Source organism: Sparus aurata, chromosome 2 (assembly GCF_900880675.1).
Source record: "Sparus aurata chromosome 2, fSpaAur1.1, whole genome shotgun sequence".
NCBI classification, from domain to species: domain Eukaryota; kingdom Metazoa; phylum Chordata; class Actinopteri; order Spariformes; family Sparidae; genus Sparus; species Sparus aurata.
Window position 1 is genome coordinate 19,217,970 of NC_044188.1, and position 14,476 is coordinate 19,232,445.

Sequence of the window (14,476 nt, forward strand, 5' to 3'; positions counted from 1 at the left end):
TCACTCAGAGCCTCTACTTGAGGTAGATGTGAGCTGGAAAATCCAGTGTGAGCAAGGATTTGTTGAAATTGAGTTTGGGGATTTGAAAAGACTGAATGTCAGTGTTACAGCCTCAAATAGTAACCAAACTATGCAGAAATTAAAGCAGTCTGAGGGTACATTACCATGATGGTTGTCACGACTACCGTCCGGTTCTCCATCGCTGTGCTGTCGTTGGACAGAGTGTTTTCATTTTGGACCAACACGAGTTTGTCTATGTCATTCCAGTAGCCAATCTGAGAGAAGCAGGGGCATAAAAAAGAGAGAGCGACCGACATTTAATCAAACGGCTTTATGGCGCAACTCATGCTTCAAATATGAAATTTAAAATGCCCACAATAGAATGAAGATAGACAAAAACAGATAAAGAGATATAAATAAAAAACAGAACTTATGTGAGATGAAGGTAAGGAATAAAAAGTTTAAAAAAAAAAACAAGAAAAAAACGAGTCAATATAATGAGCTCATTCCAGCAGATTTCCCATTGGAACTGTAGAAGATATTGAGAGATCTTGAGTGAGAGCCAAGAACTTTCAATAAACAGACATTGCTATCGAAGGAACACTTGAGAAGCGGGAACATGGTGTTACTTCTTTATTATAGGTGCTACACGTATCCTTTTTTCCAGTAAAGAGAAATTATGAGTACTTTCAACCTGGGCCTCATCCTCCTACTTTTTCCGGTTATGAAGAAGGATTATGTTCAAACTTTCCTTATTTTCGTCACTGTGGAGTTTTATGTTGTCTGAGAGCTGCTCTCCACTGAACACTCCAAAGAGCTATTTAAACACAAGCTGCGATGGTTCAGTTGCACATATGTATCTGAAGATATTTGTCCTTACAGTAACACAGTTTCTAATTAAGAATCATGAAGATGAGGGATTAAATGAGAAAAAATCAGCACATATTGAAAACTAGAGAAGTTCTCCTTGAACAGTATCAGTAAGCGTCTTATCTCTCAGTGGTGACCAAAAGTTATTTTCACTTTTCGGCTGATGCGACTAAAAACATTTATCAATCACTTTTTTCATCACCACACTTACATCACAAAAACTGAATGGGATAAATTGACCGTAAGTGTTGTTAATTTTTGCTTCTAAGCCATGAGGAGAGCCTACCTTGCGAGGTCCGTTGCTCTTCAGTTCAAACACGTCCATGGTATAGTTGACCCTCCGACCGTAGTGATCAAACTGAATGTTCCCAGTCAGGCCTTGAATGCGAACCTGGATTTACATCAGAAATTAGAGTAAGGATGGGAGAAAAACTAAAGAAAAAATGATGATGATTTCAGTCAAGGTTGATTAGGCAGCTATTTTCTTTTTTGTGTATATAGCAGCTATATAGTCATCGTTTTTACAAATAGTTAAATTGTTCAACTACGGAGGAATTTGGTTTGCATTACAGTAAATTAGTGAACAGTTAGCAGTGAGGGTCATGTCATTAAGGTTATATTACAAACAGTAATGTTCCACCCATAAACTAAATAATAAATCACATCACACTGTATTGAAGAAGACTCGAAATTAGCAAATGAGACTTTAGACTCACAAGGAAACAGTTTGATGATGTAATAAATCAAGTGAGAAGTGGGGTCATTTTCTCATAAGCTCACATATAATCAGAGTTCTTTTTGAAACCAGTTGTGTTTTCCCTGCTGCAGTTTTAAACTACTTTAAAAATCTGAAAATCTTTAGGATTATAACTTCAGCATCATAGATGTTCCCCTCCAAAAGAACATGAATAATCAGTTTAATACAAATAATGTATCAAATAACAAAAAATCTAATATTCTAGTGTACGGGGGGTTTAAGGGTACAATTATGACCAGGTTAAGGCTATGATAATATTTAGAATACACATTTAGTGATTATTGTTAATGTCAGAGTAAGTACTTGAGAAGTGGCAGGAAGTCAATACAATGTGAAGTAAAGCATCGTGGGTTTGGACTGTGGTGGGTGCTCCAACGAAGTCCCAACAACAATCTACAACTATAAATGTCGGCATGACTTTGTGGAACGTTTCCTTGTTCTTCATGCCAGCTGTTTAACAGACTGCGTTTGTGCATGTGTCTGTGTGTTTATGAAGCGTTCGCCAATCTGTTTATACTGACATACACAACCTTAAACTTGTGCCAACCTGTTTGAGAGCACGCTCCATGTCTATTCCTTGGTTCCAGGGAGCAGCAGGGTTTGCCAGGCAGTCACCGGCATTGCCGCGACGACTGATGTCAATTTTCTGTCGGCGGAGGGTGCGGAAGGCCTCGGCCATCACAAGGACGCCATCATATGTTAGAGATGAGGTATACTGAAGAATGGAGGACAAACAGGGAGAAAGAATATATATGTTATCATTTTGACACGTCTTTTGAAATTCTTTGTTTGACAGGAAAATTATGACTTCTTTGTCTGAGAGTGTGGCCAGAGCTGGGAAGTAACAAAGCACACATACTTCGTTTTGCATCATCACAAGACTGATTTCAATCTTTCAGTGCACATCAGGCACGGCAGACGTAGCGAGATGGAATGATGAAAATGACGTAGCAAGATGGAAACAGACAGAGAATCAGACCCCTTCAGAGAAATACTTTCAGTAGATTTCAGAACCTGTACTTACTTTTAATACTTTACTTTTACCAGAGTCTCTTTTTAGACAAGTATCTGTACTTCGACTTGAGTAAATGTACGTACTTTTGTCAAGGTTCGCAGAGATCAACACTCAGGTAATGCAACATATCTGAACCATTTAAGAGTTTATAAAAATGCTCATTAAATGTGCTCCTTCTCTATTGATATAAAGAAACCTGTAATGACAGACAACATTAACTTGAAATAGCTTTTGGGCTGTGATTTAACAGAAAATCAAGTCAAGAATCAGTCATGTGATCAGTAGCCTGCTCTGCAGGACTACATGGTTTAGATAAACAGCAAACAGTGTTTAAAAAGATGCCTTCTGTGATTTACAAAGCTTATGTTAATTTTGCAGGGATATACCATAGTTCCGTGTGACTTGTTCCTAAAAAAGGGGAACCAATCTACTTCCGATGACATCTGTTATCCTGCACTAGACCTCAGACCATCTTAACATCCATCCATGTGGACTTAACCTCATCAGCAGGCAGACATGCTGACCTGTGCCTCAATTTGTCTTACTACTCTGACTTTTATTTGACTTCCACAGTTAACACTGGTGAACATCAATCAGCACCACTGTAAATGTAACATCACTGTAAATGTGCCACTTTTAGACAGGCTTATAGTTTTAAAATACACAGTCACTGGGCCATTAAAATGACATTAAAACTATACTGTAAATCTGCTCATGAAATCCGCTTTGTTAGAGGGAATTCCCCTAGATGTTGGAATTTACAGTCCCTGGATTAATACACAGGGCTTTGTTGGGTTTTATTCAAGGATGCAGCACTTAAGGAGTGAGTTGTTGATGTGTAAGGGAACTTAGTAAGACAACGAGACAGGCTAAGAGATTCTCAGCAGCTGTTCTCTAATGAAACTCTTAAAAGTTGTGGTGATCTTGACAGATTGTTTGACAAATTCATTACAGGTAAGAAGACACAGCACAGCAAGCAACAGCACCACACACACTCAGGAGCAACAAACCCACTCTACACGCCCACACACACACACACACACACACACACACACACACACCAAACACACACACATACACAGCCCCACACAGACAGAGGCAGTCAAACACACAGCGGGCTGCCTTCACATCACGGCGGAGACAAGTGGTGAGATGAAAATGGGAGGAAAGAGGGAAGATGGCTGAGAGACTCCACCGACACTCTCCATGCCTCTCCAGGTGGTTTTCTCTCTCACTGACATCCCTTGATTTGTATCCCAAAAGGCGTGTTTTGGAAGGCTGCGCAACCATGTCATCCACCTTTCATCACTCCCCTTTGAAATGAGAGAAGCCTTTAGGCGTGCGACTGACAGATGAGGAGTATAGAATCCAAATCAAGGAGTAAACAACGGCAAAACTGAGCCAACTAGCATACTGCTTTCTGTGTGTGTCAGGTGTAGGACAGAAACACCTCGGGGACACATATGAAACGGTGTAGGCTTTTTTAAAAAAACACAGATTCTAGGATCAGTTCAAATCTCCCAGCTCAGCTAAAATCCACCAATTAAAACAGACTTTCTCAGTAAATGTGTATCGTCGACCAGGATAAAACACACAGCCTAATACAGGTTTACTCTACAACTCTGTATCAGACTGAGGAGCACATTTATAAATGATGTGTGCAATAAAAGAAAGCATGTGCCACTTTTCACACAGAAACAGAACAAAATACACACACAGAAAGTCATAAAAAATGTATGAATCACATTTAGAATGTACATATCTGCATTCATTCTCTACGCCAAAGACCGAGTGAACTTACTTGAGTGAAATAAAGCAACTTTGCAGCCATAAGATATTTTCATTCATTACTTTATTCATTATTAATTTATCTTTAGCCAAGCTCTTTATGTGCCTGTCTGTCGGTAGTTCAGACCACCACTTCGGTCCAGACTGAAGTATTTACAACAACAACAACAACTATTGGACAGCTTGTCATATTTGGCACTGACATTCTTGTCCCCTCAGAACGTCTTGCAGCTACTTTAAAATACTTTTAAAATAGCGCCATTATCAGGTTCAATACTTTGGTTTATGATCAAATATTTGCTGAACTAATGAGCAACAGCTGTAATTTGTGTTTGTTGCTAATTAGCAAATGTTAGAATGCTATCATGTTTGAATAAAAAGATATGTATGGGTAACATTATATGTTAGCATTTAACTCAAAGCACTCCTGAGCCTAACCCTGCAATCCAAGCTGGTATTCAAACAAACAGATGTTTGCATGGCAACTCTCTAAAATTCAGAAGCAACTACAGCAGCTGATTTTTCAGATTAGCACATTTAAAAAGAAACAAGAGGGGTTTCTTGGTACCGCATGCTCGCAAAGACTTCTACCAAGCACACATAAACTGAACGGAAAAGGAAATGGCAAAGCTGCCACAGGACGATTCACAACGCAAACTATACGTACAATTAGAAGTGATAAGGTTTTTGTTCAATGGATGCATCACAATACTGTGTAATGTCATGTTTGTTTATGTCGGTAAAGCAGGGCTTGGTGGATCTTGCTTCCAACTTGAAATTCTTACTTGGATGCTCCACTGCATTTTCCCGTGGCAGAGGCCGTTTATTTGTCCGAGTATCGAGTACAAATGATTGCAGTAAAAGAACCGCCTCGCCAACATGGCTGCAGACAATGGCCCTCATTTATCAAACGAACGTACGTCAGAAAAACATGCGTACGACCATTTCCACGCAAACTTCGGCATTTATCAATCTGAACGTGAGCGGGAGCTACGATCAAATCTCACGTCAAGTCTGAGATCGTGTACGCAAATTTGAGTCTGTGGATTTGCGGTGCAGCACAGCAAAATCTGGCTGAGTCTGAAAATAACAAACCTCAGCTGTCATTAAGCATAAGCAGACACATATTTAGATCAGATCAAAACGGGTTCTTAAAACGAATAAAAAAAAAAAAAAAAATTTTAAAGCCCACATTCTTACTGAAAGGCTACCACTTTTTTGTAATATAAAATATGATAGGCTACGTGACAACTAATTAATGGAATACCTAATAACCCTGCTACAGAGCAGGAACGCAGACACAGTGCGCACACACGCACACGGGTCACAGTGGAGCTGCTTCGGGTTGCTGAAGGGCAGGTGGCTCTGTCTCGGACAGGCAGGGGGAACGCTGCTGTATACCCCGGAGAAAGTGTGCGATATCATTTTGGCCTGTCAAGTTTTGCACAACATTGTATTAGTGAATGGAGTGAGTGCCTTCGATGTGCCGGCGCAGCCAGATGAGCCAATGCCCATGGAACCGTGGCCAGCACAGCCTCCACTGGGGGCTATACGGAGGAGACAGGACCTCATTCATCACCTTTAAAACGTAAAGTATACCTTAAACTCTTGCAAATGCTCTGCAGTATTTAATCAGTAATGTGAATTATTGGTGGAATTGGCTAAAGGCATAATAAACACAGAAAATGGACAACATTTAGTCATTTTTAGACTTTATTAACTTTTTTAGACTTTTTTAGAGTTTCATTAATTTCTTTTAATGTGTTATTTGTTGCCTCATGAGCGCCGACAACTGAGGCCAATAAACTGCATATTTCTATTTGTCTGTCCAGGACCTCTGCTGTGATGATGATTGGTCTGGGAGCAGCACCGGGGCCAGAGGGCACGCGCTCTGGGGAGGAGACCTGGCCGACATGATGCTGGTGCCTGGCTGTGAAGCATTTAAAAATACAATAAAAATGTATACCCATGTAACATGTGTAAGCCTAATTATGTGTAGGAAATGTGAACAGTCAGAGTTTGATAGATTTTACACTGCAAGCAAAAGGGGGTTGTTAGTTACCATTCTGCTCTGGCTCTGACGCGACTGCATCTGCATCATCTCAGCCGGAGTCCGTTCCTCTGGCAACGCTGTTGACTGCCTCCGTTATTCTCTTCCATACAGCGTTTTTATGACCTCCTTTAATTCCATTTTTCAGACTGCCAAAACGCAAATCTTTGTTTTGCTCCACCTCGGATGTCAGGATGCCGAGCTCCATCTCGAAAAAGTTTATTTTCTTGCCAGTGTTTCTTCTCTCCATGTTTGACCTCAGTGGGCGAGGCCTCCGAACCAGGAATATTTAAGGGCGTAACATGTTAATGACGATCGAATTCAGCCGCTGCATTTATCAAGACCCGCTCATTCGTACGCTGAGATTGGTCAGATACGAATGTTTTATAAATCACACGTGTGTCCTGTCGTACGACCAATTCTGCGCTCAGATCTGCGCCCGTTTTCACGCAAGATTGATAAATGAGGGCCAATGAGTCTTGTTTAATTACAAATCATTCGATAGAGTGTTCTATATAACACCAACATCACTTTGTGATTTTGTCATCATCAGCATGTGATGTTGGAGTATAGATAATGCAAATCAGGTAACAGATGTGAAAACAGTCATTAGTCTATTATGACCCGCTATGTCAGCGTAAGGATAGAAAAGCTGTCTAGTTTGGGTCCAAATCTTAGACATAGACATACCAGCATTGTTTAAAGGATAACTATGCAAATTGCCATTCAACTAATACATGTGTGCATGTTCATTTTTATGCAGTGAATTATAAAATCCATTACAAATACTGCGTACATGCTGCTTTTTAATGATATTAAATCATCTCACTATAGACTGTACCAAAGGGAACATCATATAGCGGGTGCGGGTTAACGACCACACAAAGCTCTGTCATTAATTTTTCTTGCCAAATGAGATGAGGAACTGAAATTAAAAATTAAGACAGTAGCTTTAAAACCATTTGGACATGCATATCTAATTCATAAAATGAGCTCTGCACCGGTGTCTGGCAAACATTTCATGCTTTACACATGCACAAATATTGATAAAGGCAGCCCCATTATCTGTTAAATATGCTAATGCAGATGTTGCAAACCCATTCTTATTCTGATCAAACAGTTAGAGAACACATGTGGAAAAAAAATGTGATGGGGAAAAAAGCCCAAGGAAGACTGTGACATGGAGAGGATATGTGGCTGCATTTTGATGAGGTTATTAAATGATCCAGGTTACTGAGCATTTTCATTACATTCCAACATGAATCTCCAGGCACACCAGCTGAGAACCACTGGGTGAAGAGATTTTGATCGATGGCCAAAAGCAGTTAACTCAAAAAACCACTGTCTCCAGTGCAAGAAGTTCCTGATAGTGATTATCACATGGCACATTATTATACCAGAGTTCTACGTGGCCTGAGGCTACGAGTTGGCCCAAGGCTAACTGAGCTCAGTTTTTACACAGCAACCAATTAGCCTAAAGCAATTTGGAGGCATCTGTTGTCACTAGAGATATCTGATTTTGTGTTATTGTGTTAAATCATTAAAATCATGTTGTCTTGTTTGCAAGAGGCTGACGTAAAACATCATTTATGAGGTCGCAAGAGGGATCCAATCAAAGATTTTCACAAAGTTATGTAGAGTTGATGTGTTTAACTTTGCTTTGTATATGTGAGCATGCTTACCGATGTGCATAATAAGTGTACCTCGTGTTGTTGTGTGAACAGTATGGGGTTGACTGATGTGTCCCACATCCACTAATGAGAATTTATCAGGCCAATCAGAGAATGATGATTAGCCAATAAAATGGTCCTGGGTGAAAAATGACATTCCGGTAACGAATGAATATGACCGTCAATATGTATTTACAGCACTGAAAATCACACACAGCATTGCTTTTTTAAAGTCAGCACAGTGTGTGTGTGTCTTCTTAGAGCCAGGGACAGAGTGCTGCAGTATGATGTATTTTTAATAGGTAGGTGGACACATTTCCAGCTAATATATGCACCAATCCAACGCAATTGGCAGCAGGTCATTACCTGGTCAATAGAGGTGTGCTGAAGGAGGAGAGATAGACGGGACAGATAGGTAAGGGGGAGTGGCAGAGAGTAAATAGAGGCACATTAACGTGACAGAGAAAGGGACATAGGTTGTGAGAGAAAACAGACACTGAGGATGGTGAATGGAGAGAAAAGAAGGGATATATACAGCCAGAGAGATAAAGCGATGCATTTTGGAGACAGAACTGGATAGGAAGTGAGGGAAAGTATCCTGGAGGAATATCATGTAAGAGACAGTTATGACCCCTCTTCAGTCTGAATAATCTGCTTGCATCACGTCTACCTTGACACCAACTCAGTGAGTCACAGAGAAATTTATGTATTCAATCATAGTAGGATCAGCCAATTCAACGTCTCCGACATCCTGAGGTCACACTCTGACTGGCTGAGAAGCTGAACCAAATGCACTATATCACTGTCTGAATGGTTCAAATGCAGCACATCAGCCTGTGCCTGGTGACCTGTTTGAGGCTGAATTTGGCTTCTGTGTTGAATTTCATGTCCGAAGAACTATTTGCACGCCGAATCCACCGCTAAATGTGTGTGTGTGTCTGGTGTAGACGAAGGTGTACTGATAGTGTGTTATGGTGGAAAATGTGTTTCCTGAATAAGCTAGTGATAGTAGGTGGGCTGCTGGAGAGAACGCCATTTCAAAAACAAGCCCCGCCACTGCAATTACCTTAAAAAATGAGGTAATTGCAGCTCTTTCAGGCACAAGTTTCCAATCTGTATAATTGATAAGGAGGGGACGGAACATTTTTATCACCTTGGGTGGACTTTCAGATCCGGGGTACTCTCTCTGATCCAGTTTGTTCCAGCGCTGCATCAGTTTAATAACGATCGGCCTGCTGAAGTCCACCAGCTGGAAACCAGTCACATTGGCACCGCCATGCATGAACCTCTCCAGAGATATGTCCTTAAAGCCCTGAGGAAGAAGAGAGAGAAAAAAATAGAAAGAGGAGTGATGATTCTAAACATCCGAAACCAGTTACAGTAGTGGGGGAAGTGGATGACAGAACCATTCAACAGAATGTGCGAACCTTTGCTGAAATATCATACTCCATATACTTCGACAGTTTATCTGATTATTTATAGCCCTGATTAATGTGGAGTGTAACTCTTGACAGCTGCGAGAGTGACTCCATGCAGAGTGACACTTTGCAGTGAAGTGGTCGTGGAGAGGCATCCATTTGGGAACGGGCCATAGACAGAGCTACAGCGCGAAGACATGTGAGGGTTATCTTGGGTTGATGGATGCTAATTGCTAAAAGCTCTAAGAACCGATCTAGCATGACCTTAGCTCACTGGCCCTCTTTTCATCGTCCTGGAGAGAAATGCGGTGGAACAGATTCTAGTGATTAAAGCTGAGGCAATACTTCATTTACCAGGGTGAGATCCTGCAGCTATGACTTTGTCGAGGAGAGACAAGTCATAAAATACTAATTCTAAAGTAAAGGGAGAAACAGCGTCTGCCTCACCATTGATAACTCTACTGCCTCCCTCTTCAGACATCCGCAACCTTGGAGTCATTTTCAAAAGCAGCCTCTCCTTCTGCCTTCTTCCAACTAAAAGAGATGGCTCATCTCGGCCCATGACTCTCCCTCCTTAATGTCAAAATTCTGATCCATGCCTTCATCACATCCTTACCGGACTACTGCAACAGCATGCTATGATCAAAAGTCCTAATAAACTGCATCTAGTACATCTAGAGCTCTGCTCCTGCAGATCCTATTAAAGTCCTTCTCCTCACTCACAAAGTCCTCCATAAGGTCCCTTCCCTGACATGCTCCACTACTACGTTCCTCTCCACAGCCTCTGCTCCTCTGATGCCAACCTCCTGTCTCCACCACTCAGGACCAATGGTGCGTTCCAATTACCCCAGAAGTTGGAAGTCGGAGCTGGGAATGACGTCATTCCAGAGTCGACTGTTCCTGTACAACAAGATGCAATACCAGTTCTAGCAAGGTTAGAGATTGTTAGCTGTTGTTTATAATTCCAGTTGATTAACAAGGCATTACATGGTGCTGCGCACATACAAACACTGTCTACATATAGGAGTTGGACAGAACTGTTTGTAAGATGGATTTAATGAGTCACAAATAAGACAGAAGGGCTGATAAACAGCTCATCCTACTGTGATGTTTCTTGAGGTGTGTCCAACTTTCTGAGTTGGATATACGACTTCAGGGGGCATTCTAGTAAAAAGTGGCGAATGGAAACTCGGAAATTTCGACTTCAAATGGAACGCACCATAAGCACAGGGCCAGGGGGTGACAGAGCCTTTTCTGTAGCTCCTCCCTACCTCTGGAGGAAGCTGAATGTTAAAATAGGGGTAAGTAAATAAATGTCCCATGATGTTGGCTCAAGAGCTAAAGACACACTCTTTGTTTGAAGACCTCATCTTGATAATTGTTGTGTGTCTGTTTGCCAAATAACTTTCTCTCTTGTCTGTTTGATGTATCCAAAAGGAATAATCCATAGGTGGCCTATCAAAACACCAACACACTTACAATACATTTCACAGAAAAAACAGTGCATTTAAGAGATCTTACCAGGTTTGCTATGATGTAATGGTAACCTTTCACATGTTTCCCCACACTGACAGCCTGGAAAGAAAAAAGAGAGAGAGTGAGAGACATAGAGAGTGAGAGGGAGCGAGAGAGAGAGCGAAAACAATTTATTTATTTGCTATCTACTAACAATGCATGTATTGTGGTAAACCAGAGGATATAAAGATTCAAAATGAACAAGCCACAATCCGCTGAAATAATTGACAAGAACCTAAGGTAATTTAATTTTGTTTCAAGGACCCAGGCCCTCCCATCTTCAGCTCCCTCACCTCAGCCGACAGCTGCTGCTGCTACTTTCTTATGCTGATTAAAAGGGAGTGATGAGCCTGTGAGGACTTTACTTGTCCTCTGCACCACGCTGGCTCAGACTCTGAAGCCTCCTAATACATTTACAAGAGCCTCGGTAATGTCCGGGTCAGAGCTCTGTTAACTTGTCTGGCCCAACTTGTGTTAAAAACTCGGCATCGTGTAAGGAAGGGTGATTTAACTTGTTTTGGAAGTAACGTTAATGAGGTACCAAGATGCGACAGTGACAGGTTTGCTGACCTTTTCTTACAAGATGGGTATTTACATATTCTATTAGCCAAACACAGCTACTACTTTCAAAAAATAAACTAAATAAATACATTCCCTGCCAAATACTCGGTCTCCTTTGATTGGTCGGCTTGTACATGCCTGACCCAGCACAGTTAACAGCAACAGATGCTGAATCAATTCTTTCGTTTAAAGCGTGCTAGGCATTAAAGGGATATTCCGGTGTAAGTTTAATCCATGGTCTAAATCACCGTGAAACTGTGTTAGCAGAAGTTAGCAGACCACTAATTTACGGAGTTTTATCAACCTCAGAAACGACCGCACGACAGCAATACATTGCAGTAAATGGGTCCAAATATAAACCGCCACCAAAAAGCCACAAATAATGCTCAGAACAGCCACAAAACTTCAGCAACAGTACAAAAAGGGTCTCAGCACATAGTCCGGGGCATCTAACTTCCACTAGCTTAGCTGGATTTCTATTGTGAAGCTAAAAACAGATTTCAACTCTCCTCCATCAGCTTCCGGGACGGGGAAGTCCCGATGCAAACGATTACCGAGTGCGATTAGAAATGCTCAATTCCGTTCTTTTCCCTGTCCGCTATCGATAATAACTGTTATAAACTGGCAGGTAAGACACATATGAACTTTGATTGCTTTTCCATGGAGTCATAATCATACATTTTCATCCATGAGCCGCGGAACTCTACTGCACTCGGTAATCAACTCGTCGGAACTTCACGTCAACAGGAAGCTGCTGCAGAAGAGTGGTAAATTTAGTCAGCTTTTCTGTAGAAATCTATGTGCTGAGACCCTATTTGTACTGTTGCTGAAGTTTGGTGCTGTTCTGAGCATTATTTGTGGCTTTTTGGTGGCGGTTTATATTTGGACCCATTTAGTGTATTGCTGTCGTGCGGTCGTTTCTGAGGTTGATAAAACTCCGTAAATTAGCGGTCTGCTAACTTGATCTCTAGAGAGGGAGTCTAACACAGTTTCACGGTGATTTAGACCATGGATTAAATTTACACCGGAATATCCCTTTAATTATAAAAACGGGACTATGACGTAGAATGATGTCAGCCAGATGACACAGCGAGACATTCATGGAGCAGTGTTTTCTGTGGGAGAGAGGAGCTTCCATTGGTGCACACTTTGACCTTTTTAACCTTTTTGACATCTTTAACATGCACAAGAACACACAGCAGGGGTGTGAAGAAAAAAAACAAAACTGAAAGCATAATTGGTTTCCTTTGAGTGTGAACATTGGTACAAAAAACTGAAAAGTAATAATTTTTAGCTTTCCCAGCAACGTCAGTTTATTGAAACTAAAGCCTGACAAAGATATAGTTTGGTTCAGGCAACTGAAACCATGAAACCATGTCTTGGATGTCAAAGTCACCTTGATTTCATCACCTTTTCATCTCCACTTCAGGCACTGTCAGTACGTGCTGCTAATGAGCAGAAATTGTGTGAGGCTGCATGGCAAAGTCAAAACTGAAATCCGTGATCTTTTTTGCCATCATTATATCTCCACAGTGTGATGCAGACAATAATAGAAATACAGCTCATGGTGTGAAGAGGAATATGCATCTTCATATTAATGTTATGATGCATAAACCTAACGAATAAATTGCTTTCTATTTTTCTTTCTGTCTCTCTCACCCACAGATATCAACAGCTATATACTGACGCAGACAGACGCACACACACACACACACACACACACACACACACACACACAAACCCACACCCACACCCACACACACACACACACACACACACACACAGATCGCAGCTGGCAGGGGCAGACAAACAGAGCAGTCTCTGTCTCAGAGCAGGGAGGCTCGCCAATGCCAGCACTGCATTGCCCACTGTGACGGGAGTGTGTGTTTGTGCCTGTATGCCTGTCTCAGTGTATACCTTCTGTGTGTGTGTGTGTATGCAATTGTGTGTGTTTGTGAGTGTCTCCGTCTGTCTGTTGATACAAGACAGAAGCCAATTAAGAAAGTGTCTGTCTGTCTATCTGTCTGGGATGTTGCTTCTGGTGTGTTTGTGTGTGTGTGTGTGTGTGTGTGTGTGTATATGTTTGCCTGTTGCTTGTATTAGACACTGGTATGTATTTCACAGATAAGCACGCGTGTCTGTGTGTGAGGTGTGTATGTGAGTGTGCCCTCAATTGTTTTGCCGTGTGTGTGTCTCACTGAATTTGTCAGATGTGCAGACGGAGGATCAGATGCGATGACAGGTGGCAGAACCAATGGGATGTTACACTGAAACCTGGGTCAAAGGGCACAAGCATGCACACACGCACACACACGCGAACACGCGCGCACATCTGCGTCACCTGTCAGAGCACAACCATCAAGGAAGACGGATAATGTAATGAACCCAGACAACCGTAAGGTGTCAGAGTGTGTGCCTTCATATACTGTATGCGTTTGTGTGTGTGTGGGCGTGTGTGTGATGGAAATCTGTATCTGAGTGGACAGTATGGTGCATTTAATGTGATCCCTCACTGATGTAGCTGTTGGGGAAGTCACATTTTTTTCCCTCCACATTATGAACTCCAGGGAAAAACTGAAATCTTGTTTTCTGTCCACATGTCAGAAAGCATAAGGAGCACCGCTGCAGTGAGCTGAGTGGAGCCGACAGCCCACAGACACCAGTAATACAGTGAACAAACAAATAATATGGGACTCTATAACCGGTAATCTAATATTTATTCAAATTGTTATAAAGGTTTTTGTTTGAGATAAAAGCTCACTCCATACTCTATGGAGAGTAATTTGAGGGGGTAAAAATGTGTCAGTGTGTTTTGGTGGTTTAAGTGGTGTT

At 41.5% G+C, this 14,476-nt stretch overlaps 1 protein-coding gene and 1 long non-coding RNA gene across 8 annotated transcripts in view; one reads left to right on the forward strand and one right to left on the reverse strand.

The window, feature by feature from the left end:
- gria4a (glutamate receptor, ionotropic, AMPA 4a) overlaps window positions 1-14,476 on the reverse strand; it is a 119,213-nt gene that overhangs the window by 51,020 nt on the left and 53,717 nt on the right. For all 7 annotated transcript variants that reach the window (XM_030440390.1, XM_030440381.1, XM_030440408.1 and 4 more), the window contains exons 6-10: window positions 11,090-11,143; window positions 9,304-9,462; window positions 2,175-2,342; window positions 1,157-1,261; window positions 165-275 (exon numbers count right to left, since the gene is read on the reverse strand). In XM_030440390.1, coding sequence (XP_030296250.1) covers window positions 165-275; window positions 1,157-1,261; window positions 2,175-2,342; window positions 9,304-9,462; window positions 11,090-11,143 — 597 coding nt within the window. The remainder of the gene's footprint in view (window positions 1-164; window positions 276-1,156; window positions 1,262-2,174; window positions 2,343-9,303; window positions 9,463-11,089; window positions 11,144-14,476) is intronic.
- LOC115595678 (uncharacterized) lies at window positions 5,815-6,404 on the forward strand. The gene is made up of 2 exons (XR_003986752.1): window positions 5,815-6,018; window positions 6,263-6,404. It is a non-coding gene; the product is annotated as an uncharacterized LOC115595678 (long non-coding RNA).